The sequence below is a fragment of the Pezoporus flaviventris genome, unplaced genomic scaffold, assembly GCF_033815535.1.
Source record: "Pezoporus flaviventris isolate CSIRO_AGI_PZ_B2104156 unplaced genomic scaffold, CSIRO_AGI_Pfla_v1 ptg000070l, whole genome shotgun sequence".
NCBI lineage: Eukaryota > Metazoa > Chordata > Aves > Psittaciformes > Psittacidae > Pezoporus > Pezoporus flaviventris.
Window position 1 is genome coordinate 4665580 of NW_026892618.1, and position 27598 is coordinate 4693177.

Sequence of the window (27598 nt, forward strand, 5' to 3'; positions counted from 1 at the left end):
TTTTTCTGGCCCCTGGGTTGATTTCTGAATCTTTTTGGTCTGTTAATAATGAAAACTTCATACAAATGTGTATTTTGGGTTTAATTTACAGTTCTTCAGGTGCTGCATATTGTGTATTTTGCCATTTGCAAACTCATGTGGGGATAGAACAGAAATGCATTGTTTCAAGAACATGGACAGTTAACTGGCTCCCTTTCTTATAGCATCTTCTTGAAGGTAAAACCAAGGGTTGCTAAAATATTCATGTGCTGCCATACCTCAAAGGAGGAGGATACCTCACCCAAAGATGTCAAAGTGTGGATAAGCAGAGAAATAATACACATTTAGAAGCTGTTGCTGTTAAAGTAAAGGTTCAGCAAGCCCCAGGTTTTATTTAGCTAATGTGAAGTTTCTTATAAAATCTGTGAATTCTGTGGTGGGAGATCTTTGATCTTTTGCTGTGTCAGGATTTGATCAATATTGTGCGTGCAAACTATACCAATTTGTAAATTACAGCTGTAACATCATAGTGTCAATATTTGCTTTTAAAGCACATAGGTTTTGAAAATACTTGCAGGTATATTTACATACAGTAGCTAAAGACAGCAAATAGATTTAAACCCCACAAAGGAAGAGCAAAAATAAACCTTAGATAGTGTTTATATATTCTCTTTACATTGTAACTTAGTCTCTGTTTCTTTGATTAGAAGTGGAAGAGGTTTTCTTCCATCATGTACTCTGTCACCTAAAATAGTGTTAATAGTCTCAATCTTGAGTAAAGTAACAATTTGGAAGATTTGTGTTCTTGTGAATGTTTTGTCACAGATGTAACTGAAGCTTGAAATACTAATCTCCTGTATAGGTGGTGTGCCAAAATAGATGAATACTGGTCTATGAGCTTTATAGATGAGAATCTGTCTACCAGGGACAGAATTCATTAGGAAAGTGATGGGGGTAATTAGAATGAAGGACAGACTTACAGAACTGGGAGACATTTGTTACTAAGAGCCCTATAAAAATATTTCCTGCTGTAAACACAGCTGCTGTATGAAATGTTATTTTTAGATATATTGTGTCATATAAACGTCTAATTGACAGTTGAGGTATTGCAGAATGTAATCTGTGTGTATAGGTCAGGAAAAGAAAGTGATAATTCAATGATGAGATTGTTTTTGACACAGTAGTCACAAATTCAAACTTTATGTATGCCTCTCGTTTACAGATTTAGATAATATGTGCCTTTTCTTATGGGACTTAAATCTTCCAGGACATTCTTCCTTCCCATGACACTGGTTACAGCTTCACCAGGAGGCTGTTTAAAACACTGAATTAGTTGCTTATGGAGGGGAGAAGATCAGTGTATTTCCCTGCATTTTCATGGCCAGTCCTGGCATAAATGCCTTCAGCTGACTATGTGTAGGTGGCAGCATTTACCTACTCCAGGTGATGGGGAAGATTTGTTCTCAGCGCTGGAATAAATATTCTTAAAAAAGAATATATATAAAATAAAAGCATAAAAACTATTTTTGTCCTAATGACTGAAATAAATTGTGTAGGTGAGCAGGAAAAGGATGCATATGCACCCTTGATGGCCTCCTTATGTTTGCTGGAAAGACAGCTATGGGGATAGCATTTTTTCTACAAAGACAAAATCAAAACCACTGTCTGCCTTTGAGGGTTTGGCTATTTGGGCTAAAAAAAGGGCAGTGCTGGGTGTTGGTGGGACCTAATGAGAAACGTGGCCTTGGGACCTTGCCCCTTGGCTGTCATGCCCACAGCAGTGGCTTGTCTTTCCCAGAAATAGCATTGCTATCAGTTTGGGTCTCATCTGAGTCTCTTGTTTGTTTTCACTGTGAAAAATCATATCTGTATTCTCTCCAAACTGTTTTCAACTATTTTGAGGTTTGACTTTTATATTAAATGGCTTATTTCTTGTTATTCAAATTTAGTTTGAATAACAAATGTGAGCAATACAGAAATTCTTAGAGATCTCTCTGTAGGATGTTTCCTATTTAGAAAAAAATCTTGCCATGAAGTCCAGCTTTTGGACAACTACGATGCAGTTTTTGGAAAGTAAACGTGGTATGGTACAGAGTTTGAATGGCTGGCAAGCACTGCATTTTGCAGCACTGTGAAGGCTTTTAAAGGAAGAATTCAAATTGTGTTGCTATTTGCTTTTGACCTAGTTTATTCCTCAACTCTGTAACACGCTTATGACCTGTTAAACTAGTTATTTTTCTTCCTATCACCTTGTGCTAAGCAATCCATTGCAAGCAGTATTTCCTGTGCTTGTGGCACATGTGGCAGGCAAGGAGTTGGTACATGTGTGATGCTGTGAGAAATGCTCTGTGATGATTGTAGGGTCACCTTTTACTCTGATAAGCTGTAGACTCAACTTAGCCTAGGACAACACAGGTCAAAGGATGAAGCAACATTTATTGTGTGCTAGCAAGGATCACAGTTCAGTATTCTAGCTTCTTCTGTAAACTCAGATAAAGAGCATACAGTATAGACTGCCTCTGCCCCAAGGAGTTTGCAATATAAATAATCAGCGCAGAGTGCCCTGGGGAGAAAGCAAAAAGGAAATACCTACAATTGAAAAAAAATTATCTTCAAATTATTATTGTTGACTCATATTTCTGGTTATTATATTAAATATAAAATGAGATGAGAACAAAAACAATACCTGGAAACCCCCCAGTGTCCAAAAGTAGGAGGAATCTCACTCTACAGAGTTTTAGTATTATAAGATTTTTATAAGAGCCCATGACTTTGCAAGTTCTGTAGCCATAAGGATTGGCAGTGAAGCATAGTAAAGTAATAAAAGGGCAAGGCGTGGAGCCAAATACTTCTGTTTGTAAATGTGGGGGTGATGTTCAGAGCAGCAGGAAGACCAAATCAAATGCAGATGGTTTTTGTATGAAATCTTGACTTTTATTGGTGATAGTGCTCAAGGTGGTGTTGATACTGGAATATCTCTGAATAAAGGCTTAGATTATTTTGCACATTATGGATGGTTCCGTTCTGCAGTCTAAAGCTTCATTTTGGTTGCCTTCTCACTTTTCTCACCGAGGTCTCTACCAGGTTGCTGGCCATAACTGTTCAGCTAAACTGCTTCCTGAACTGTTGTAGAACTGTATTGTGGAGTGTTTTCCAGCATGGAGACAGGACATGGTGTGCCTTTGTTGGTCCAGGCAGTGGTTTCTTCTGCTGCCTCCTTTCCAGCACTGCAGCATTTCCTCCCTAAGTTGCTTTTATTACCATGTAAGCCCTCTGTTTTTCAGACATGCAGGACAATTTATTCTTTATTCTTTATTCTTCTTCATGCTTTAAGATTATTTCCATATAATTTCTCACAGTCTTCTTTTTCTAGACTGAATCTCAGCTCTTTCAATATCATTCAGTTGGTGGGTCAAGTTTAATGATGATGGTCATCATTGCTCCTCTCTTCTGAGCTCTTTCCTTTGGATCTACACTGTTACTGGATTTCTGCACTGCAATTTGATCCGTGTTCTGTAGCTAACGTGAGCTTATAAGTAGCAGAGCAGAAGGATTATTTCTTATGCCATACATATGGCACTCCTGGTTTTATGCCCTATCATGTTGTTTGCCTTTCCTACAGCTGGGGCATGTTATTGGCTTGTATTCAGATGGGAAGACCCCCTCTAATAGAAAGACGTGACATGTGTGGCTTTTCCCCTATATGCATGATCTCCATCACTGGAGGAAATTAGGTCTGGTTTATGCAGTTGGCTTTCTGCTTTTTTTACCTTCTTGTTGCTTAGGAGCCTCAGCCTTAGCTGGCAATTAATCTGCCTACTTATATACAGATATATAAGATATACCAGTGATAGATGTATATTAATGACAGTGGAATAAAATTAGTGAGGTTAGGAAGGGACAGTGGTACAGCCAACAGAAGGAGATCGGTAGGGTTTTGGAGAACTGTACCTTCTGTATAAGGGGACAAGGGGGAATGACTTTAAACTGAGAGAAGATAGATTTAGACTAGATACTAGGAAGAAGTTCTTCCTGTGAGGATGGTGAGGCCCTGGCACATGTTGCCCAGAAAAGCTATGTCTGCCCCATCCCTGACAATGTTTAAGGCTAGGTTGGATGGGGCTTGGAGCAACCTGGTCTAGTGGAAGGTGTCCCTGCCCATGGCAGGGGGTTGGAACTGGATAAGCTTTAAGGTTTCTTCCAACCCAAACCCTCCTGTGATTCTGAGGTACTGTTCCTAGTAGCGGGAAGAGGAGGGAATGAATTGTGGGGGAAGCTGGGAGTGATAACTCAGGTGATCTTTTCTTCTCGTTTCCCTAAGAAAGATAATTTTTTTTCAATTGCCCTGCAAATCCCACATTCCAGTGTGCAAACAGGTGAATACTCTGCCAAGGAAAGCAGTATTAGACTCCTCCCATGTAAGTCAGATTTAATTAATACTGTTACATTCGTAAACCCGTAGTCATGTTAACCTGTTTATAACTCTGCAGCTGCATTGCATTTTGAGCAAGCTACAAACAATGGAAGAGATCTCACAGCATTTTCCAAAAAATGGGATATATTAGCAAGTAGAAGTTGTACCGCTGCTGCCTCAGTCAGATGAGAACACAGATAGTACAAATTGCACGTCTAGCAAAATATTTGGACCTCCTCCACTTGGTTCACATGGACTTTTGGCAGAGCTGAGACTGAAACTGAGATAAAAGCTCTCATTTGCCAGCCAAGAAATAATCTCAGGAGTGGGCACCTAGGGGTGGGGGAACAGCCATTCCTGCAGGATATCACTTGGTATGGAGCTGGCAATGGGGAATAAACAGGTGGTCTCTATTAAATACCAAAATAAATTTTACCTTCTGTTTGAAATCATCTTTCTGAGACTTTAGGCTTTGAGGCTATTCAGTAGCTTTCAGCTTTGAGATATGTCACATTTCAAACTCCCACTGAAATAACTCAGTTATCCATCCCTCCTACTGAGATCTCCCTGCAGCTGGTCAAGGTTTGCTCTGAACTAAGTGTTAATTTGAGACCTTCTTCCTAATATATCAGAGAGGGTTAATGCTGACAGCTCTTTTTGGTTTAAAAGACTTAGCTTTTCCTTACCATAAAATTTTTGTTTTGAGGAGACTTTTTCCTAAAGTGTGTTTAACAGAACATTTTTATTAAATATTTGTTTGTAAAATAACGTTGTTAGCTGATGAACACTTACGCAGAAGCTCTCCAGCAGAGATTATTCTTTTGCTAATACATTCCTGGAAGGTGGCTCTTCCAGTTTCCTACAAACCTTTCTGTATTTGAAAGCATAAAGCCCAGTCCTACTACACACACCTTTTCTAAACTGAACTTTTGTCCAGTGGATTATTAACTTAGTCCCATCAGTGGCTTCATAACCACTACATGAACTTAATATATTCTTTTCCACTTGGCTTGAAGAAGTGTGAGGTGATGTCTGGTCATGTGTTTAAGGTTATCATTGACAGTTCTGGTGCACACAAACATATGGAAAGGCTTAAGAGCAGATGCTGCAATTACGGAATTACAAATGTACTAATTCTTGTTTTTAAGATGTGCATTGATAAATCATTAGGAATTCTATTTACCTTTTTTTTTTCCTTTCTTTTAAGCTGTACCCTGTAACTGCAGTGTATGTTCCAATAGGCTCTGCTGAGAGGATGACTCACCTTAAATCGCTTCCCTCAATCTGTTGAACTCTAAGGTTGTTTCTGCTAGCAAATGCAGTAACAACCCTTTTTTTTTTTGTCTTGTGCATCAGCTCTGTAGAAGTTATCTAGGTTATTGAAGCATTTGGCACTTGGCAAGCCTCACCAGGCCTTATGCCAAATAAGGCACACAACTTTTGTTGCTGTGGTGCGTAAATTGTACAAATAAGAAGGTTTTTATGCCTACAGGAAAAAAGCACGTCAATTGAAATTCTTAGTCATCTTTCCTTAGTCACATTTTAGAGAAACGAGATGATATCATAGCTATTGTACAGGGGCCTGTGGTAAGAGTAAAATAAATCTTTTTAGTTGGCCTTATTTTGATACATGGTTGCTGTTTTCTGTTTTGTAGCGTATGACTAACATAACAGACCATTTTCTGTCATAGCTGTTGAAGTCAATAGGATTTACACCAGCAGGAATTTTGGTGTAATTTAATTATGATTTCAATACCAGGAACTAAGCTAAAGTTTAGAAGAAAGACATTTTAAGTGTTGCTCTGTTTCTGTGTAGTATGATGATATTATTTGTCGAGTTGATTATTGAATTTGTGGTGTTAATGAAGTTACTCTTAATAAAGTGCACTCATACATGTACTAAAAATCAGAGGAGCTGAGTTTTCTGCATAACTATGTCTACATAACAAAGCTCTAGTTATGTCTACGTAACATAGCTGGTTATATCTACATAAGTTAGCAAATTTGATAAGCTCTACTATATGAAGTGTGACACCGAAAACTTAATTAGGAAGTACTACTGAGGTTAGGAACTGTACAGTGAAAAAGTGCAGCATTTGATATACTTCCTGTGATGATTTTATTATCATCATATACAGCATATACAAATACAGCAATGTATTTGTAATGTTGTAGCTGTGTTTTAAGTTAGAGAACTACAAATACTGGAAATCTCAGTTTGCAACACATTCCCTAATCTGCACAGTACATAGCTATTAAAAAGACACTATGTACTGAGCCCAAGAGCTGTAAGTTTAAAGCTCATCAAGCACTTACTGAAATACAATGGATAAATACGACTTTGAGGATCCTTGCATGTTCCTAATGATCTTTGATGCAAAGTAAGTAATGACAATATGCTTCATAAGCTGTTTTCTAATGCTGTTCTGACATCCGTGGTGTTTTACCAGGGACTGCGAGAAATGTAGGAAAATATTTTTGTCTGACATTAATGGAAAAAGGATGTCTTCATATGTGTCAAACTACTTGAGGTAATTATCTGTCAGTAGAAAATTAAGTTAGGATCCCTATTTGCATTTCTACTATTCATTAAATACATGTTCATCAGCCTGAAAAAAAAAAGTTGGGGCAACAGGTTCGGATTTATCAGAGGTGCCAACAGGACTTTCACACCCCAGGTATGTGGCTCGTATCTCCTAGGTGTGGGAACACCCTGAGACCCCAGAATGCTGCCTGAAGGGGTGTCAGAGCTGTTGGACTCCACTGTTGAGTTTGATGTTCCCTTCTGCTTGGTTGGAGCCCACAGCGTCCCCCGGAGTGCCATGCTGTGGGTTTGGGCTTGCCAAGCCCCACTGGGAAGCTTATTCTGTTTCATAAGGTTTTTCTTTGTAAGATTTGTTTTTTTGGTTTTTGTTTTCATTTGCTTGGTTTTCTCTAAGGGCCAAGATGGGAAAAGTTTAAAAACTGACATAGGGTGTAATTACTGTAGGCCACAATTACGGCTTTGCTGCTCCTCTACATGAAAGGTATTGCGGTCTGAAGCCTGCAGATTGTGGGGGAAATGAAAGGAGTTTGATTTGCCTGGTTCCCTCCAGTTCTGCGTCAAACCAGAGTACTCAGAGCTTTGGTGGCATCACTTCAGTACATACAGTAGAGCTTTTTGGAAACCTCCTGCATGCTGTGATCTGAAATTATGGCATAAAAGGCTGCAAGATTAATGCTGCTCTTAGCTACAAAGAAAGAAGGAGGAATAACATTGGCTAAAAGCAGCTGGACAAAATTAATACTGAAAAAAAACATAAAATCTTAAACCTGCTTAATCTTGAGCCTGCACCCATCTTTAACAATGTTCAAACAAACAGTTTTAAACAGGAAGAAAGTTAATTTAACTAAGCATTCAACTACTAAGCATAAATACAGTCATTGTTTATTCTGAATTCATACAAGCTATTGTAATTGTTAGTAACCTTAATGCTTTGCAAGGCACACACTCTACCTTATTTTACAATACCTACTGAGACAAGTGAGTAGGCAGTAAATTTCTTCAAGTATAACCTATTGAAGAAAAGCACTTGCAAGCATTTGTCGGTTTTAATTCACCTCATGAAAACAAACTGTTAATAATCATTTTTTTCTATTTGCTTTTATATAATGTCATCTTCCATATGGCTTAGTAGTCATGTTATGTCAGTGCTCTAAGTGTAAAGGAGATAGGTGGTAGCTGGCTCTTGGTTTCCTTCACTTCATCATTTTCAGTGTATAAAATGGGTTAGAAAGTGTACTGCAATTGCAGCTGGATTGTTACCCCAGAATAGTAGCAAGTTGCACCTGTTGTTTTAGTAGTGGAGGAGACTGGCAGAGCAGTAACTTCTCATGAAAACTTTCTGTTCACACTGAAGCATGACTGTTGAAAACAAGGCTGATGAACATTAAATGCCAGAGAAGAGTATCAAATGATTTCTATGGAGTATAAATTAATAAGTTCCAATATGGAATGACGAGGATTTTTTTTTTTTTACTTCTGAAATTTCTAGATCATCAATATAATGTAGTGACACAGAAGATGAAGAGCAAGTGACATCAGAGTCGTGCCTTCATCTTTGACCAGTGTGTTGTGAGACTTGACATTATTGAGGATGATTGCTGATGATTCAGTAGACTAAAGATGCAGGGATTCAGGGTGGTACATTGCTGTGAGCCAAGTGCTGGAAAAATGAATTATTAATCTCCCAGCTGTCTCCTGCTTTCTTCATACCTCCTGAGCTTCACATCCATCTTTCCCAGTGGAGAGAAATGACAAGGGTGAAGGGGATCATTCCAGTTGCAGTCAACTTAGGTGAATTTGTGAGTTCTGTATGCTAATGGCTATTTTGCATTTGCACAGAGGTTCAAAGTTAAATCAGCTTCTAGAGGCATTCTCAGTTTGTTCAAGCCACATGGTGGACAGCAGGGCCGTAAAGGAACTGAGCTTTATAGGAAGCAAGGCTGTGCAAGGCTGTGTGACTTAACTGTAACTTTACAAATTAGTACATTCTTTCCTTACCATGAGAACTATTTTCCCGTGGATGCGTTGCTTTGAAATTAATATCTATGACTTTTTTCTAGCAAATAAATAAACTAAATAAAGTTATCCAGCTTCTCAGCCTCAGCCCTGTCTTGAGACTCTTCTGAGCATGAGCACAAGTTTGTCTTCTTGCTTGCCTGGTAGCAGCCCAGGCTCCAATTTGGATGTTCATTATTTTTGTGTGCATGTTTCTGTGCGCTGTTACTAAAAAGTCTGGAGTTTTACTGTGGCCTCAAGAGCGTGGGTTAGCATAGATGATTAAAGCAGTGGTGGGTTCCATTGCTTGATGAAGTCCTCTCTGTTGCATTAAAGGGATAACAGACTGTAAAATATAAATACCACAGCTAGAAGAAAGGGACAGATTTTCTATATTAATAAAATATTTTCTATTTTATTAATGTGAGGCAGACTGTAGGTTCTGGCAGTCTAGATGGGAGAACTGTAATGTTTCTTCTGTTTTTTCTCATTAATTTTGACAGTTTTGAGGGCCTTTCATTTCTGCACAAAGAGGTTTCAATTAACCCTTTAAACTTGCCTGTATCATAGGCTTATTTTGGTTCAGATACGATAGTCTGTGCAACACATGCAGAGAAAGCACATTGACCTTGCTGGAGTTTCTCAGGAATTGTTTTGGGGGTAACTAAAACCATAATGTGCATCCAGTCATTAATTAGCATTGCTACAAATATTTCTCCTTCATTTTTTTTTTTACTGTTGTTATTTTAACCTGATTACTGTAATCATAACCTGTAACTTTCTCCCTGAAGCATAGTGCAAATACTTACAGCATTTTGCACACCATTTCATGTTGGGGAATTGCCATGGCCTGTTGGAGAGCATTTGCGACTTACTGGTTTTCAAGAAGTAAGAAAGTTGGATGGTGATGGTGATGCTTATGTAAGGAATATGCTTGAAAAAAATAGAGAGCTAATAGCTATCAGGAAGATGTTATGAAAATACCAGCAATCTATAGTTCATAATCTTAAGAAATCTTTAGAAAAAGAAATACAACATCAGCAGATGGCACACAGCAGAGTGTGTGTTATTGATTCATAAAGGAAAGCTAAAGGTGACTTTAAACAGGCATTTATATACTGTATTGAAAACTTTGGGAATAAGCAGATAGAAACCACAAAGCCAAGGCAGTGTATCTAAAGTTATGAGAAATTTATATTAATATTTGTAAGTCAGGATGGCAGCATAAATGCATTTTTTATGTTAAATGCACAGATAGTCAAAAGCAACCTCAAATATTTGCTTCTGTTTCAGAAGAGAATTTTCTGGCTATTTTTAATTTCTGCATCCTTAAGTCTCATTTTAATGAGTTTCTGGTCGTTTGCACAACTAACGCTAACGATGAGTTGAGAGTATTAATGATGAGGCTGAGAACCAGGCTATGCATTTACTGTATTTATTCCCATTTCAAACTTTCCATTCCTTGCCTGTTTCATGATCAACTCACATTTATAACTTGCTAACAAATGTAACAGACGAAAATATTTCTACAGTACTGTAGAAAAAGAACAGCACTTAACTTCATTATCTGTAGCTGTCAAAAATCCCCTGGGGAAAGCTATTTTAGATTAAGTTGACCTGGAAGATTAAGACAGTTACGAATATAATTGTAATTTAGGCTACAGTGTAGAGGAGGGAGAGATGTTTTCCAGCTTGTCAGGTGCTTAACTTTTGCCACATGATATTTGCAGAGGTTTCTACAATTTAGGACTTTCATTTTATCCATTATATCCAATATAGATCGTGTGGTCATAAGTCACTAAATGCTGAATTCACACGGAATTTTCAAAAATGCTGATCATCTCCCCCACTTCTTTTTTGTTCCATTACACAGTAGTAACAGGTAGCGGTAATGGTATCTGTGTTTAGTCATGGCTACAAAGCAGAAAGATTCAGATCCAGGTGGAGGTACAGGCACAAGCTCTTGTGTGTTACTTGGTTTGTGACGTTATCAGTTAAGATGGATATTGCTCAGGAAAGCAAAGTCAGTTTGCTAGTGGATTAACTGAGCCAGTTCTCAAAAAGTTTTTACTTTGGTTTGTTTCTTCAAATGGTGTTTGAAGAAAAAGAACTGAGTAAATTGTGGGAAAACACTGCAAAACTTTTAATGTATTCTGAACTTGTGTATGCCTGTATACACAGTTACTTAATAAATGGCGTAAAAGTGTAATAGGGTACACAAATTGGGATTTTATTTTGTTCTATAAATAGAAAAGCTTGACAAACTTCTATCAGCTTGATTTTATATATATTTGGGGATTGGGGAAATTTTAGCTAGCTTTTTTCAATGTTATGGTCATCACTGTAGCAATAGACAGTGAATACACTTTGACCATATGATAGTACCTTTCCATGGTAGTTTTACAAATCTGAAGTTACTGTATGATTGATTTCTTTCTGCTTGTAAAATGTGGATTTTCAAATTGTGGTTGGCATATCATTTTTTAGATGATGTACCTCAGGATTCCAAAATGAGGATACTGTTTATCTTATCCCTTGAAATATTTTCAGTATTAATAGTAGATTCTGCTTCTCTGTGCTGTAGTTTGGTCACTGAAATAACCAAAGGAATAACTGCGTTATGCACACACTTCTGGGGGCTCTCTAGGGGCTGAGATTAAGACAGAGATTTCTTGTGAGACGTTTCTTTCTACCGCTCATCGTTAGTGTCCACACAGCTTATGCATTATGTCACATTCTGACTGTGAAAATGAGGAATGGTGAGGGCTTAAGTCAGCAGCTGTATCTGCCATAAACTGCAGTATACCAGTCAAGTTACCTTCTCTGTCCCTTACTTTTTTTCCCCAGAAGACAAATACAGTAATCATCTCACTACTACAGATATGTCTTTAAATCATGTTTCAGAAGTCTGCTGGAAGTTTGTAGTACGCAGCTATTGATAAATGAAGAATGAAACATTATTAACTCCTTACAAATACTAAAATAGTGCTTTTCAAACTCTATGTTTCTAGATAGGTATTTATGTTTTGAATTATACACTCTTTCTAAACAGAGCATCCACACCTCTGCTTCCTATGCAGTTCCTTGTAGCAATAGTGTGCTGTAAAGGACACTATGATGTCTTTGAGGCATAACGTTTTCCCAGTTTGCCCTATCACCAACTGCTCATTATGAAATCACACTGTTAATTAAGTTGTCACCATTAAACCTATGAGCTAGCAGAGACTTCTGAGTTGTTGGCATGGAAGGAACAAATGAGACTGAGATTTGGGTATTTTCTATGGTGGTTGGGGAAACAGTCCTAAAACATGGGGGTGGGGGTTGGGGGGGGAGCAGGGAGAGTGGGGGTATGGATATGCAGCATTACTTCCTAGACCTCTCCATGATGTCCAGGTTTGTTGCTATGATTTTCTTACTATGAGTCAATTTATTGCTTTCTTTAGTTTAATATATTAATTTTTGCTAACCCTCTGTTACTATTTTCCTTCCCTTTAATATAATATAATTTCACTGTACACTATTCCATTTTTGTCCTCGAAAAATTTTATTTTTTCTTGATTGTTTGTAAAGCTATTGAAATGCTGAAATTGTCAACATACAATGAATGATCATCTAATCTGTTCCACATGGATAGTGGGCCAGTTTGTACATCCAGTACGCAGAAATTCTTGATTCAGTTAAAACCAGCAAGACTGATGCTGTTGCAGTTTAACCTACAAGAGCACTTAGAGAAAACATGCATTTCTTAAAAATCATATGCCACAGCATAAACACCCTATTGAAGACATGATGTACATAATCATCTATGAGGAGAAGAGAAAAAAACTAAGGATAAATGCAAAGAAATTGAGCTTAGGTTCAATCTTCCAAAGAAAGAATTGTATTTTTTGTCATGTCTTTTGTCATGTCTTAACTGTGCAGAATTTCTGACTTTCTTATGGTTACATTTGAATTCTGATTTTTTTTTTTTCCCCTATGCTCCTTAGAAGGAAACTAGTGATTCTCAGCACTACTAAAATTCTTCCCATACGTTTTTAAAAATCCAGAGGCTTGTAGTAATGACCAGTGGTGGTGAACTTTCAGAGGATCAAAGATTTGGCATGATCAGGATAAAAGCTGAAAAACCCAAGTGCTATAATGCAAGGGAAAGCTGAGTCACTTTAGTCACGACATCAGAGGGCACCTAAGCAAGAAAAGTCTCTGGTTTCACTTGTGCTGGAAATACCATGAGAGCTGTTCTTTTGTGGTGTTTCTGCTTCCTGCCACACTGAAATTAAGATATGCAGAAATGCCAGTGTATTTCTTTCTTCTTTTTTTGTTTCCTTGAAAGTTTACTAAGATTATAAAAACTCAGAGTTAGTTTTGACTTGATTGAAGGGAGGCTTTGGTTTGGTTGTCTTTTATCTGGAGTAGTCCAACTGGCCTTCCAAACAGCTGTGTTTGTATTATAATTGTCAACTGCTGGTGATATTTCTGACTCAGTAATCAGCACTTGCTTAGGACTACCTGCAATAAGATCACATTCTTCTAACGTTCTTTGGGAGCAGGTGGCTGTGAAGTGTCCCCAGGTCAGTCATGGGGTGTCCCATAGGAGGGCTGCAGGACAGCATGTACCCTCAGGCGTTAACGTCTGTCCTCTCCTCCCAGACACCCTAAGAGTGTGCTACACTAAAGCTAGAAAAAGAATAAAAGCATACCAGCCAATCCTTTGAGGAAGGAATTAACCACAGAAACCAATAAATAAATTCAATCTCTCCATGTGTTTATATGTATAGGTCTACCGTCTCTCTTTGCTCTTCCTTTAAGGTGTCATCTTTGAACACGTTGAAGTCAATGAGAGATTGGCTGTGTTGCAAACCCATTAGTAGTGGTTGAGAGAGCTGTCATATAGCACTTGGATATTGATAGAGGATTTGGACTATTTTAAATTTCCCATTATTGACTGTAGTGGCCAGAGAGTGTAACTTCATAAGTGGAGGTAGGTCTACGTATAAGAAAAGATGTAGCAGATCTTTAGGAACCAATAAAAGTCAAAACTCTGAATTTATAGTCAAATAAAACACTTCATATCCATTATTAAGGAATATGACTGTAAGAATCCCACATAAGCACACTGTTTGAGCTATTCTAGTGATTTCTGTGAATGCCTCTTGTCTTTTGCTTCATTTTTCTTCAGTGCACAAGGTCATATATATTTATAAAGTGATGAAACTGTAAGTTTGAAAAGTACCTTTTAATTAGTCTTTAATGTTTGATTTTCTAAATTTTCTACATCAAAGTCCAATGGCTTGGTAAGAAAAATCTAAAGAAAAGAGTGGGAAAGCTTGGATGGTCAGCTGGGTCTGCTGAGTGCAGCCACAATGAGAAGGTCTGTCTGCGGCCACATGAGAAAGACTTTTTGGCCACAAGTGGCCCGTGGCCACAGGGAGGGAAGCCTATCCGCAGAGCTGCAGGAGCAGATGTGAAGCTGCTGCAGAAGAATAAGATGCCGTCGTTTCCCTGAAATTCGTAGGAGGGTGCAAATACATTTGGAGTTTCTAGCCCTGCAGTTCCCTGGTAGCAGCCTCTAATGCTGGGGGGTGGGGAGGGGTAGGGGGAAGCTATTAGGCATTTCTAGAAAATTCTGGTGCTCTAAGTGTGAAACTAGAAAGTAACTTTGGCCTCGTGGTTTATTTGCTAAAATCTATTAGACTCATACAGGGTTTCTTCTCAGAAAGGTGTGCCGCTATAAAGCCCTCATACTGCTGCAAAACATCAGTTGATCTTCAGTCCTACATCTTTAATTCCCTTCCACTCACAGAAAAATCCCTATGGTTTCTGAAGTGACTATAACAATGCTGCTTCTACCATGGCTGTGGGTAAGGAGCTTTTCTTCTGCTGTTTGGGCAGCCTTCAGTCATGGGAATTGGATTTTTCCAATTGTCCTGATCATAGAATCATAGGATATTTTGAGTTGGAAGGGTCCTTAAAGATTATCTAGTTCAATTCCCTCTGCCATGGGCCGGGACACCTTCCACTAGACGAGGTTTCTCAAAGCCCCATCCAGCATGCTTTGAAACCAACCCTGAAGCTAGCCTCCTTCCATACAACTGCCCATCAGACCCATACTATCCATGTTAGGATTGACTGTGTCTTAAATGTCACACCTGTAGGTTTAACTGATTTACGTAATTTGTATGTGTGACATTCCCATCCTCAAACTGCTAACGCTTACTTTTTCTTTTTTTCTTCCTTATTTTTTTTTCTTGTCTGGCATGGACAGGAATGTTCTTACCAATTCAATCCATTTCTTATTACATGGCAGTAGACCTCTTTTAATTAAGTGCGAAGTTATAAACTAAATGATTCCCAAATGTATAACATTTTTTAGTATTTAGGAAAAAAAAAAAAAAGGAAGCCAAACCAAAAAAGAAAAACCTCATGAGCAAGTGTTTGCCAAGTGTTTGTATCATTTTAGCAGGTGTTTGGAATAGGTTTTGTAGCTAGAGGTACTGCTAGATACAGAAGAATTAATGTCTTTATGAGGAAATTACCCATTTTATCTGAGAAGGTGACACAGGACTGCATGTGTGCCCATGGAGGGAATTCTTTACTATGAGGGTGGTGAGGAGCTGGCACGGGTTGCCCAGAGAAGCTGTGACTGCCCCATCCCTGGCAGTGTTCAAGGCCAGGCTGGACAGGGCTTGGAGGAACCTGGTCTAATAGAATGTATCCCTGCATCCTGGAACTGGATGAGCTTTAAAGTCCCTTCCAACCCAAACCATTCCATGGTTCTATGTCCCAGCATCCATGGGTAGGCAAGGAAAGGATGGTGGGAGGACTTTTTCTGGTCTGTGCCCAAGGCCAAGCAGTGCTGCTGACTCAGCACTTGAGGGACAGATGGATGGAGCTGTTCTGCAGTCACTGCCCTCCTTGCCATGCATAGTGCCCTGGCATCAGCAGAGCATGAGGCTGTTGTACTTCTCATCTTCTGCTGCAGTAAACTGGTCGTGCTGGTACCCATAGTGGTTGCTTTTGTAAACTATGTGAATATTGGCTGAGCTACACATGTTAGTCGTTTACCAGTACTGGCAAACTCATGTGTATTTCATTATGGTTTTGGTGGTGCAGGAGGGAAAAAACACCACTTCATGTAGCATTTCTTATCATTTGCATTCCTTGTACCATTTTGATGTTTATATCTTATTTATTGTGAACCTGGATTACTTTCTATTTCCATGTGTATGCTTATGTGTTTTGATATGTTTTAAAATCAGCGTGCTGTTGCTTTCTTAAATTAGCCAAGTTTTGAATAGTGCTTTCCTTAACCCAGTCTTAATTCCCTCTGTTACATGTGAGACCTTGCCTATCTTTAGAGAGCAGTAAATAATGCAACACTTAAACAATTACTTTAAAATATTGATTTCAGGAAGAGCAGGCATGGCAAAATGGCTTGCTTTGCCTTCAGAAAAACTTTTTTTTTGTGTTCTGGGTTTTCAAACAACATAGTTGGCCCCTGAAACCCCACTCAGTTGTTATTGCACCCCATCTTCCATGAACCAGTGCAGGCATTTGGAGACTGGGATAGGAGGTACCAACGTTCTGTCCGGACTTTGTGGCCTTCTGTTGTTTGGCAGATGTAGTTGCTTTTGCTGTAGGAATGCTGTTATCATGGCTGCATGCACGTAACATGCCCAAGCAATAAATAAATGGTAATTGAAACAGCCTGAATTGTTTGCTTTACTTGCATTTGAATATCTGACCCTTCATTTTCCAGTGCTGTGGGGTGCATAACAGCACATCATAACAAAGTCTGGAGTGACCCAACATAGGGTATCAGAAAATGTGAATGGTTTGGCTGAAGTGGAGGCAGTCAGCCTGGGAAGCACAGAGAGCGTCTTCACTTCTGACTTGGGACCAGGGAGCCACTAAGCATCAGGGACAAGCGCCTGGCTCCAGTGCTTATTTTGTTAATGGCTGTGTCAGGTTACCACTTGTGTCCCCTTCTGTGATATATGGTATGCCTGAGAGGAGCGAGTGCTGCAAATAAGTTTCTGAAGTTAATTTCTCTATGCTGCTCTGGTGTTTATTCATCTGTTTCTGTGAGCATGCAGAGGCACACTGTTTGTCATCCACACGTGTCTACTGACAGGCTAATAATGCTGTTTCCCATTTTGCTGGGTTTTAATAAATATTCTGCCCAGGTACTGATGGACCCCTAGCACAAATGGATAAATCATACTGTATGTCTACTAAAAGCAGTATTTGCAGCTCTCTCACTAGAGCAAGCCATTTCTTTTCAGTGGCAGTATCATCTGGACTTTCCTGAGAAGTTAGATGTAACCACAGTAGGTACTGTGTTTCCAGACAATGCCTTATTGTCTGCACAGGCTGGATGCAGAGACCTTGCATACCTACTTAGAATCAAGATTAAATTACCAGCCTTTTTGGCATTTTTATGTAAAATGTTCTTTATTATGGTCTTCTCATAGCTAAAGCATGAGTCATTTGCAAGCCATAATAGATTTTGGCTATGCTGCATGATGAAGTGTTCTGGATGCAGTGAAACATTTAATCAAGACTCCAGGCAGTGCAACTCCCAATGGTCACCTTTAAAATAAAAAAGAGGAGCGGGCAAGGGCAGGAGGGAGAGAAAAATGAAGTAAATTATGGCACCTTTTCTTTGCAGCACTAAGATAAATATTTGTTTGAGACAACACAAGAAAGTGACACCTTTTAAAATAATTACAAGAGCAGATTATGCTTGATTTAGTTTAGATATAAGGAAGAAGTTCTTCACTGTGAGGGTGAGGCCCTGGCATGGGTTGCCCAGAGAAGCTGTGAGTGCCCCATCCTTGGCAGTGTTCAAGGCCAGGCTGGAAAGGGACTTGGAGCAACCTGGTCTAGTGGAAGGTGTTCCTGCCCATGGATTTTAACTCCAGGAAAGTTACTTTGGGTTAAAATACTGGAATTACAGCCCACAGATTAAAATTACTGTGAAATTCCAGAATTACATATAAATCTTATTAGTCGTATTTCCATGCGTATGGAGACTTAATGGAGAAAATGAAATATGTTGCCAAATGCATTGATCCCTAAGTTTCTAACCAGTTTCAAGGTTGGCTATCAGTAGTAATTCCTGATTTTATGAGGGGTAAAAAGAAATATCACTATAATCCCTGTTCTGAATGGGCTCAAACTGTTGTCTTTTGCTGGGTCAATATTTGGTCCGCATTGAGGGGATTGGAGTGGGCAGTCATGTAGCACAGCACAGCTTTTACATCCTCTTTTTCCTTAAATTACTCTTGAGCTTGGGTGTCAGAATTAAGTCTTGTGACCTAAATGTCTAAGGGCATGGCTGACACATCTGTTTACTGCCTGTGTACTTGTCCCTGTCACCTAAAATTAGGGGCTTTGACTGTAATGTACTAGAAGGAGTTTGGATTATATTCACTACACTGATTTTTGTTCAAAGGTGTTACCCCAAAGCTCAAAGATCAAGTGACTGCTGCTGCCTCTGGACATTCAAAGTGGGATTCTTAACAACTTTGTATTTCTATTTAACAGGTTTGCTGGCCTGCAACACGATAGACTAATGTGATTTTTATTGTACTAGCATGCACTGGGATTGTTTACCTCCTGGAAAATGGGATATTCAGATGCCTCATTCAACTTCTCTAAGCAAAAAGTGAGCAAAAGCTATTGCCTTGTCCCATGGTATTTCATTGTAAATGGGCTTTCCATCTTGTTGTTGAAATTGTAAATATGCATGTTCTGTAGTTCAGGTTTTCCACCTTCCTGAGCTCTGCTATTATTGGTTATTCAACTAATTCTAAAATTTAAGTGTTTATTTTTTACCCCCATGCTTACTGTTTCCCAGTATTTTATTAGAGCAAGCTGAGAAACTGGTTCAGGATAGCCTGTGGGTTTTTAGCATTATTAGAAACTATTTTAGAGATATTCTAGGAATATCAAGATATATATATACTAAATATTCTTTTCTTTCTGGAATGTGCTTTTGCTTGCTTGACTCTTGATGCTTAATCTTTCTGTTCCCTTGCCTTCAGTTTGCAGGACCAGTGCATGTGTGATTCTTCAAAGCGCTTAGTATAACCGTAACTTCACTGATGCAAGTAGTCAATATGATTACTCACATCAATAAAGAAGGAATCTACCCATACATGTGTGTTTACTAGCATTAGCAAAGCATTGTTTGCTGGATGAACAGAAAGGCCAAAGTGGTAGAGGCAGGAGAAAAATTACAAGTGTTGGCCAGGTTCTTCAGTTAGTTACATGGGTGTGATAAATTAATAGTTGAATTTTTCTCTTTTATCAACATGACTGATATTATTTAGAATGTTTATCAAGGGATGGAGAATAGAATCCTTTTGCTTTGATTCTGTTAAAATTGACAGCACACTACTGCAGTCTCCAGCAAAAAATAAGCTCCTTAAATTTGTTTTTTTTTTAAATTTTAATATGAAGGATCCTATGATGACCTAAGCATAAACAGAAGTCTTCAGGGCAGCATGTGCCAATGCTGCCTGCAGACTATTAGATGGCATCTCGAGAGAGGCAGTGAACATCATGGCAGTGAGCAAAGGGAAGAAGAATGACTCAACAATGTAGAAATTAAAAGTTGTCGCCTTTCCACTCTGTTTGATCTTTTAATCAAATAGCTGTAGCGTTTGAAGAAGTATTGAACACATGAGACATCTGGGAAATCCTTTCTTAGGTCGTGTTGTATCTGTAGATCTGTGATTGAGCATGTAATGCAGATAGGGTGGCTGCAAGCAAGGATTTCTGCGTGCGCTTTGGGGCTCCCAGTGAAACTTGCTGCTGCCACGTGAGCTCATTCAGGTTTTCTGTGGCATCTTTTTTTCTTCTTATTTTCATTTGGTAGATGTAAGAATTTGAGAAAAGTATTCTGTCTATAAACCTTCCTCACCTTGAAATAAAAGAAAAATAAATGTTAATAGGTGTAAAAAGCCAGAGGGATAGGTTCTGGCCAAATGAGCCCATTGGTTTATAGAAGGCCTTATGATTGGATAGACTTTGGCATGTTGCCTTCCAGTGCAATGTTTTATTTCACATACCTTTGTAGCTCATAAACCCAGTACGATTGGTCACTAAAATAATTCCTTGTTCCAGAATAAAACTCTCATATTAAGCTTTTTATGTTTATGGAATTTGTCTAGCCTGTTCAGTAATAATTGTCTGGGCTGGGGTACTAGTATTTTTGAAGAGGATTGGTTCTTTTCTAAGAAATGAAACTTTTTTAACAACTGCTTAATTCAACGAATTTTTGTGGCTAAGAATTGATTACTCAAATGCAAACTAATTTTGGCTAAACAGAAAAAAAATAAAATATCATTTTTACTTGATTTCCATCAGAATTGAGTTTCTCCTCCTCCCAACCCCTGCCCCAAATAAATGTTTTCAGAATGGTGTGCAAAGTATGAAGCTATTGAAGACTTTACACTGCAGCATCACTCTTTGTAAAGAATCTCCTTCACATACGGTCTTCATAAATGCCATCATTTACTTCAAAGAGGGCATTTTCTACTTTCTTCAAAGTAAAGACAACATTTTGAAACAACAGCGAGTTGCCCAGTGACTTCTTGTGTTCAGTTTCATACCTAAATAGATACTGTATGCTTTATGAAGTGAGGTCCTGGTATGGTTCCTGAAATTTGTTAAGACCTGAGGTTTGTCTGAATGGAGAAAAGAACTTGTATTTTTCTTACATCTGCATTTAAAGTAAATTAAGTCAAAACTGTTTGATGTGTATGCTGCCCTGCCTCAATCTGTTCTGAATTTGTTTAGGAAGAAAAAAACACAAGAGGCTAATTTGAGCAGCAAATAAGAATCCTAACAAGATCGAGGTAATTAATACATCCTCTGCTTTACAAATCTCCATAACAGCAGGCTGAGCAATCAAATTCTTGCAAATGAGGCTAGGTTGACCATCTGTAACACTGGCAGGGGCATGATGGTTTTGTGAGAACAAGAAATTGGATTCAGACATGGGGAAATCTGTAGTATTGTTTGACTTGCTACTTTTGCTAATCTCTGTGGTTTGTTGTTTGTCTGTATTTTTGCATCTTAGTTTAATATAGGTTGAAACAAACATAAACACAAAAAAAACCCTCATGTAACGATAGTTTGCATAGAAGTTGGTCTGGAAAATGATTGTGTTTACTTTACAAGGCATAGTAAATAAGCAACATGTATTTTTCTGCAGAACTTTAATTTCCAGTCTTTTTTTTTTTAGATGTGTTAAATGTGAGGGAAAAGCATTATATTAGAAATGTACAAAGTAGAGTGATTTTGTGGAGGTTTACACACACGTGCACATGGATAGAACAAAGCTTTCTGGTTTTTGGTTTATTGTTTTTTAGTTGCCCTTGAACAAATAAAGCAAGGCAATATTTTGAATCTATTCATCAGTTTTCCATCACAGTCTTTACAGATTTAGAAGTGTCTGTGACTATTTATATTCCCATGGCTTCTGCAGAAATTCAAGGTTCTTCAAGGGAGCAAAGCCCTCATCAGTGCCTAGACCACCAGAGAGTCACACTGACTGATGTTTTTGAGGTCAGGCAAAAATACTGCCTGTGCTGGATGGGTTTGGAGAAGGGGGTAGTGGTTATCACTTTCCATGTAGTCTAGTTCCTAGAGTTGAACAGGTGTTGTCACCTAATGGTTCCATCCTGTTCTAGGGACCAAGGTTTGGAAAAATCCCTTAAGGACACTGTTTTTCTTCCTGTGGCATATTTCAGGTTTACAGGTCTTTGGTTTCCTAGATATTTATTCTTGTATTGATTTTTCTCAAGCCCTTCTCAGAGATGTATTACTCGAGTGAAATTTCTGCAAACGGGCAGGTCTCAGGATCTTATTTCTTAGGTTTGCAACAGTCTATAAGCTGAAGTAATAACAGAAGTAAAAAGATAACTTTACACAGGGAAGCCAGTTAGACTTAGCCAGCAATGAATTATGAAGGAATATGCATTATCTAAGCCCTGTGGACAAATAGTAAATCGTAGTGTGAAGGCTTGCTAAAAATATTGTGGTCTCTTTCTAAAAAATTCTGTCCCTTATTTAAGAATTTCTTATTTTTCCACCATCTAAAGCAAGTCTTCAGTATAAAATACAGTGGCTTTTTTCACTTGTGAGGTGATTTTTCAGGATAAAATTACTTCTATTACTGTTTATTCTTCCTTTTTTTTTTTAATTTTTTTTATTTTTTTCCCCCAGTTCTCTGGAATCTGGCTTTATAATTAATTTATTTTGTCGCACAGCCGTTAGCCATCTGTATTCTTGGATTCTGACTACTTTACATTGTGCAAGCTGTAGGCAATGCACAGCTCCTAACCTGAACCCCCCAAAAGTTGTCATATATTTTTCATATGATTTTTACAAAGGGTAATCTCTTATCCTGACCAGGGGTCCTGGTGATGAAATCACCTGCATCTGAAACACTAGCTCTGTGTGACACATATGGTATGAATAAATAAATTGCAGAGCTGTGCAGCTGCTTTACCTTGACACCGTATCTGGGGAAATGCTACACTTAGAGCAGAAAAGCACACATAATTTACTGTGCCAGCTCACGGGGCAGGACCCACTTGCAAAATCCTTCCTCTGTCATTTCTACTGTGTCTCTTCCATTTCTGTGGTTAATTGTCACCCAGATGCATCAGTCACCATGAAAACTCTTTTTTCCTTCAAGAGTTTGTGTCTGGTTGGTTAGTTGTCAAATCATTGCTTGTGATGCTCCGGTCAGCAGTTCTTTGGCTTCTGTTGATAGGGATTTGAATTTAACAATGAAACCTTCTGGGTTAATCTGTCTCAAGCTATGAAGTGGTTTCGTGTGTCATTTGTGAACAGTCAAAGGAATTAGAGATGGTATAAATGCATAATGGTCTTCTATAGAAGACCATGTAAGGCTGATAGGACCAATATTTTGTCTGCACTTCCAGCAGATATATCTGTAATATTAATGTAATATTTCCTCTGTTTTCAAAGACACTTCAGTTCTCTTTAGTGTTGTGGGAAAGTTCTGGCAGGCTGACTGTAACAGTAACCTACTGTGGGCATAAATACTGAACACAAAGTGAAAAAAAAAATGAAAATAAACATGATAACTTACTCGAGATGACTGAGGATGGCTTAGATCCCTGGGTGGAAGGTGTCTCCCTGTGTGGTGTACATACTGACCGGTGTAGCCATAACATGTTCATGACAGTCCACATCTCTCCACCCTCTGAAGAACTCCTGTTGGAGGAAAAGTGTGAAGCAGAGGGAAGCAATGAAGCTCCTTGCAGCCTTCTCTGCATTAGAAACATCCTCTGAGGCAGAAGAGATGAGTGTGCCGTGATCAAATATACTTTCAGAGTATTTACAGATCTAAAGCAATTTATATTTTCAGGGTGCTTAATGAAGGAGAATAGCATGCATACCAGATCTGTTCCATCACAAAGTCTAGCACTGGTGAAAATGTTAGGCTTTCCAAACCAGTTGGCTTTGGAAGGAGGACAAAAAGATGGAGCACCCCTCAGGATGTGGTCTCAGGAAGCCCAAGGAGGACCAATGGCCCTAGGGTACAGCCAGTGAGAGCTTGGGAAAAGATACAGCAAATGAGCCTGGGTGATTCAGTTGCTCTGTAGGGACAGCCAAGCTTTCATCACCAAACTGCTTATCTTAGGGATCGTCCTGTTGTTCAAGTCAGAATGGCTTGCCAATTGGTGGTCTGTATGAAAACAGCATGAAAAAAGGAAATATTACGGCAGGTGACTGGAAAGAATAGAAATGATAGATTTCAGATCACCAGAAATGTCTGTGTTGATTATATCCAGAGCAGTCTAACCCGCATATTTTCAGTTAAGTGCAGGGAGATCCGTTGTGGATAATGGCATGGTAGGTACTGTAGTATACATAACATTTTGCCTGTCAATCTAGGTATCTTTGTTAAGTCATCCATACCTTTCCCTACCTTCCTGTGCAACAGCCATTCCTTGAAGAACAATAAAGACAGACTTCCTTCAGCTCCTTGGTTTTCTCATTAGGTCTTCAGATTTTGGTGGCCATTTAATACTTTAGGTCCAAAACAAGCCTTCTTTTTGCATGATGAATATAAGCCAGATGTGTCCTCTCTTTCTTTCTTTTTTGCAATGTTATGTGCCATACCCAATAACAAAGCAAAACAGAACTTTTAAAATTAGTATCAGCAGGGCAGCAATCTTGCTTGTGAAAAACTAGGAATAAAGAACACAAAGCGACTTTTCAGTAACTATCGCTACTATAAAACATACAGATATTGTGCGTGAAAAGAACTTCAGTTGAAGTGTTCATGGGTCAGGAGGTGCTAGTGGGTGCTTCTAGAGTAACATTTATGTCTGCATTTAGAGCAAGAAAGAAAAAGTGATTTTTTTTTTTTTTTAAGCCTAAAGAGCAAGGGTGATTTTTGCTCCCTCAGAACGGAGGGTTGCCAATATATAAACATTTCAGGGAGAATTTTACACCACCTCATCTTTATGTCAGGCAGCATTTTATGGTTGAATGATCTCCTGCCCTGGGACTTGGCAGCTATACTCCAGGGGCCGACTTTGAGGATTAGAGTGACAGTCTATCAGTGGATCTTTTCCAATATAAACTAGACTAGGACAATTTAAAATCAGTTGCTATCATCAAGTCAAATTAACTTTATTTATGTTAGAGGGTTTCCTATGGGTATTTTACAAGAACGTGGAATTTTAATATCCGGAGGGACTTTTCCTATTGTTGGTGTGATTTGGGAATGTTCTAATTTATGTGATTAAGAACAATTTTCCTGATTTCTTTCAAAATTATGTGATTTGTAGCATTCAGGTCCAATCAGTGTCTAATTCACAGTGTTCACACAACTTTTTCCTATTCCTGCTTTTTACAGGTGGAAATAACACTTCAGGATATCAATGACAATCCACCAGTATTCCCCACAGATATGCTTGATCTCACTGTAGAAGAGAATATAGGAGATGGATCAAAAATATTGCAGCTGACAGCCATGGATGCTGATGAGGTGGGAGTGTGGCTTCATATTTGAGTATCTGTACTAAAAATGCTATACTGAAAATACGTGGTTTTACCTGCTCCCTTATTGCCTTTGTGAGAGCTTGGCCTTGGGAGTCATTGTGGTCATGCTTTGAACTGCAGTTGGCCTATTCACAAAACAGTGTTCAGTATCACAGAGTCATGCAGAGGCAAACACACACAAGCAAGTGAGATAAACACTCTGTTACTTGAAGGCTACTCGCTGGCTTGCATATCATGAGTTAACGTTTTCCTAACATCCCTGAATGAGGGGTTCCACTAATGGCAAAAAATCACAGAGTCATAGAATGGTTTAGGTTGGAAGGGACTTTGAAGCTCATCCAGTTCCAACCCCCTGCCACAGGCAGGGACACCTTCCACTAGACCAGGTTGCTCCAAGCCCTGTCCAGCTTGGCCTTGAACACAGCCAGGGATGGGGCAGCCACAGCTTCTCTGGGCACCCTTGTAGTCCTTGCAGAAGCTTGTTTTCTTTCTAAATTTCATTTTATCAGTTAGCTCAGGCCACCTCTTTGAAACAACACCCCAGAGAAATGGTTTGGCACTAGGCACTCCCATGAGGTCAGGTATCTAACATGTCTCCCATCTCACAAATACAAGTGGGAGTTTATTTCTGTTAATTTGCTTTTTTAGGCAAGAGTGTTTGAAACAGCTGCAGAATTTCTTTCTCTCTGGTCTCTTTGATCTGTTGCTCACCTCAGAAGTGCCACTGGTGTTCAGGTTGCAGCTGTGAAATCTGAGAGGAGCCACAGTAAATATCTCCTGTCCACCAAAACGCATAGTTAGCACATGGGGTATAGGTACACGTATCTGATGCTGGAGGTTACCAAAACTTCAGTTCCCTTAAGCCTATCTTGGACAGGATCATAGGTCTCTTTCTGTTTTCCCTTAAAGCTGGTGCTGTGTGTTCTAGTCAGCCCCTTGTATCCCCTGGACCACCCACCTGTTGCCATAGCCAGCTTTAACCACCTCCCCAGCCCCAGGAGGTGGGTGGAAACAGATCTCAGGTAGCATTCCTTTTCCCAGGAAACCTCAGTACTCCTCAGGGCTAAGATCTGTAAGATGGGTCTATTTGGTTGTTAGCTGCAGGTGACTTTTCTCAGTGTTTGGGACAGAATAGGGCTGAGGCAAAATGCAGTGTGTCAGTGTTTTTTGAATTGAAGTTTCCATATTTTTCTCCTAAGTTTTAATTTCAGCCTGTAAGGGGAAAAAGCGAAAAAAAAAACCCAAAACAACAAACTAAACAAGTATTGATCATTTTTTAATGTAACTTTATTTTTCCTTAATTTTCCTTTTAACCAAAATGCTCAAATGAACCCTTTTTTTCCACAGATGAATGGGATGCTTTCTTTGACACAAAAGCTGATGCTTTTGACTTCCAGCAGAACCCAGAACTATGATTTTAATGACAGATGATTTGTCACTCTGAGGCTGATTATTTTCCGGGGTAAATGTATTTCCATGCAGAAATTGGCCTTTGAGAGCCTGCTGCCTGCATGGCTCCCATGAGTTTCTGCTGACTGGGGGCTGCAGCTCTGGTCATGCTCTGATAGAGCTGCTCTGTGGCTATCCTTGGTCCTCCCTCCTTGCATCCCTTGTCCCTCTGCACCGTCTTCCATCTCACCTTCAGAATGCGAGAAAAGCAGAGCTGATCCCACTGGCAGGAGCAAAATGTATCTGGGTAACCTTGTCATATGTCTCATAAGTAAAAACTGTGTGCGCATATATCTTTACTGGGGATCTGAAGCAGGGACTGGGAAGGAAAGCTGTTTATTAAGGGAAACTGTTCTGACAAATATTCGCCAAGTACAGTTACTGGAATGTTTCTTGTCTTACAGAAAATTATGATGTGGTTTTCCTGGCAAATATCTTGATTTGACCACTTCTGTTTTTACTTAGGGAGCCAATGCCCTGGTCACATACACTATTATCAGCGGTGCGGATGATAGCTTCCACATCGACCCTGAGTCAGGAGACCTGATAGCCACCAAGCGCCTGGACCGGGAGCGCCGCTCCAAGTACTCCTTGCTGGTTCGTGCTGATGACGGCCTGCAGTCCTCAGATATGAGAATAAACATCACTGTTAGCGATGTTAATGACCATATCCCCAAATTCTCCAAGCCAGTGTATTCCTTCGACATCCCAGAAGATGCCACTCCAGGTAAATAGGATATTATTCTAAAATAGACTTGAAATTTTCTTTTTGTCAGTCCACAGGGATTTGAATGGGAAGGGGTAGCCAACCTGTCTGACTTGGCCAGGAGGCAGAAGATGCTAAAGGCTTTAGATGGGACAGAGAAACAGAGGGAGTCACATCATGCTGTTTGATAGGAAATCTGTATCACTAGTGGGTTCAAATTTCTTTTCAATGGGAAATGGAGAAATGATTGCCACTCAAATAAATCCTAGGTGCAGAATAGCAATTATGCCTGTATCCCAGTGGAAGTCTCTGAGTGAAATTATTTTAGAAAATAGCAAAAAGAAAAGTAAGAGAAAGAACAACTTATAGGATACAAACAGTATAACCTGTCATGAAGGTGTAATGGTGATGCTAATACTGATTTAGGGAGCCATCTTCAGTGAAGGTGACTTAC

At 39.1% G+C, this 27598-nt stretch overlaps 1 protein-coding gene across 1 annotated transcript in view; it reads left to right on the top strand.

The window, feature by feature from the left end:
* FAT4 (FAT atypical cadherin 4) overlaps window positions 1-27598 on the top strand; it is a 131929-nt gene that overhangs the window by 44740 nt on the left and 59591 nt on the right. The window contains exons 2-3 of the mRNA XM_061472183.1: window positions 24844-24975; window positions 26904-27165. Coding sequence (XP_061328167.1) covers window positions 24844-24975; window positions 26904-27165 — 394 coding nt within the window. The remainder of the gene's footprint in view (window positions 1-24843; window positions 24976-26903; window positions 27166-27598) is intronic.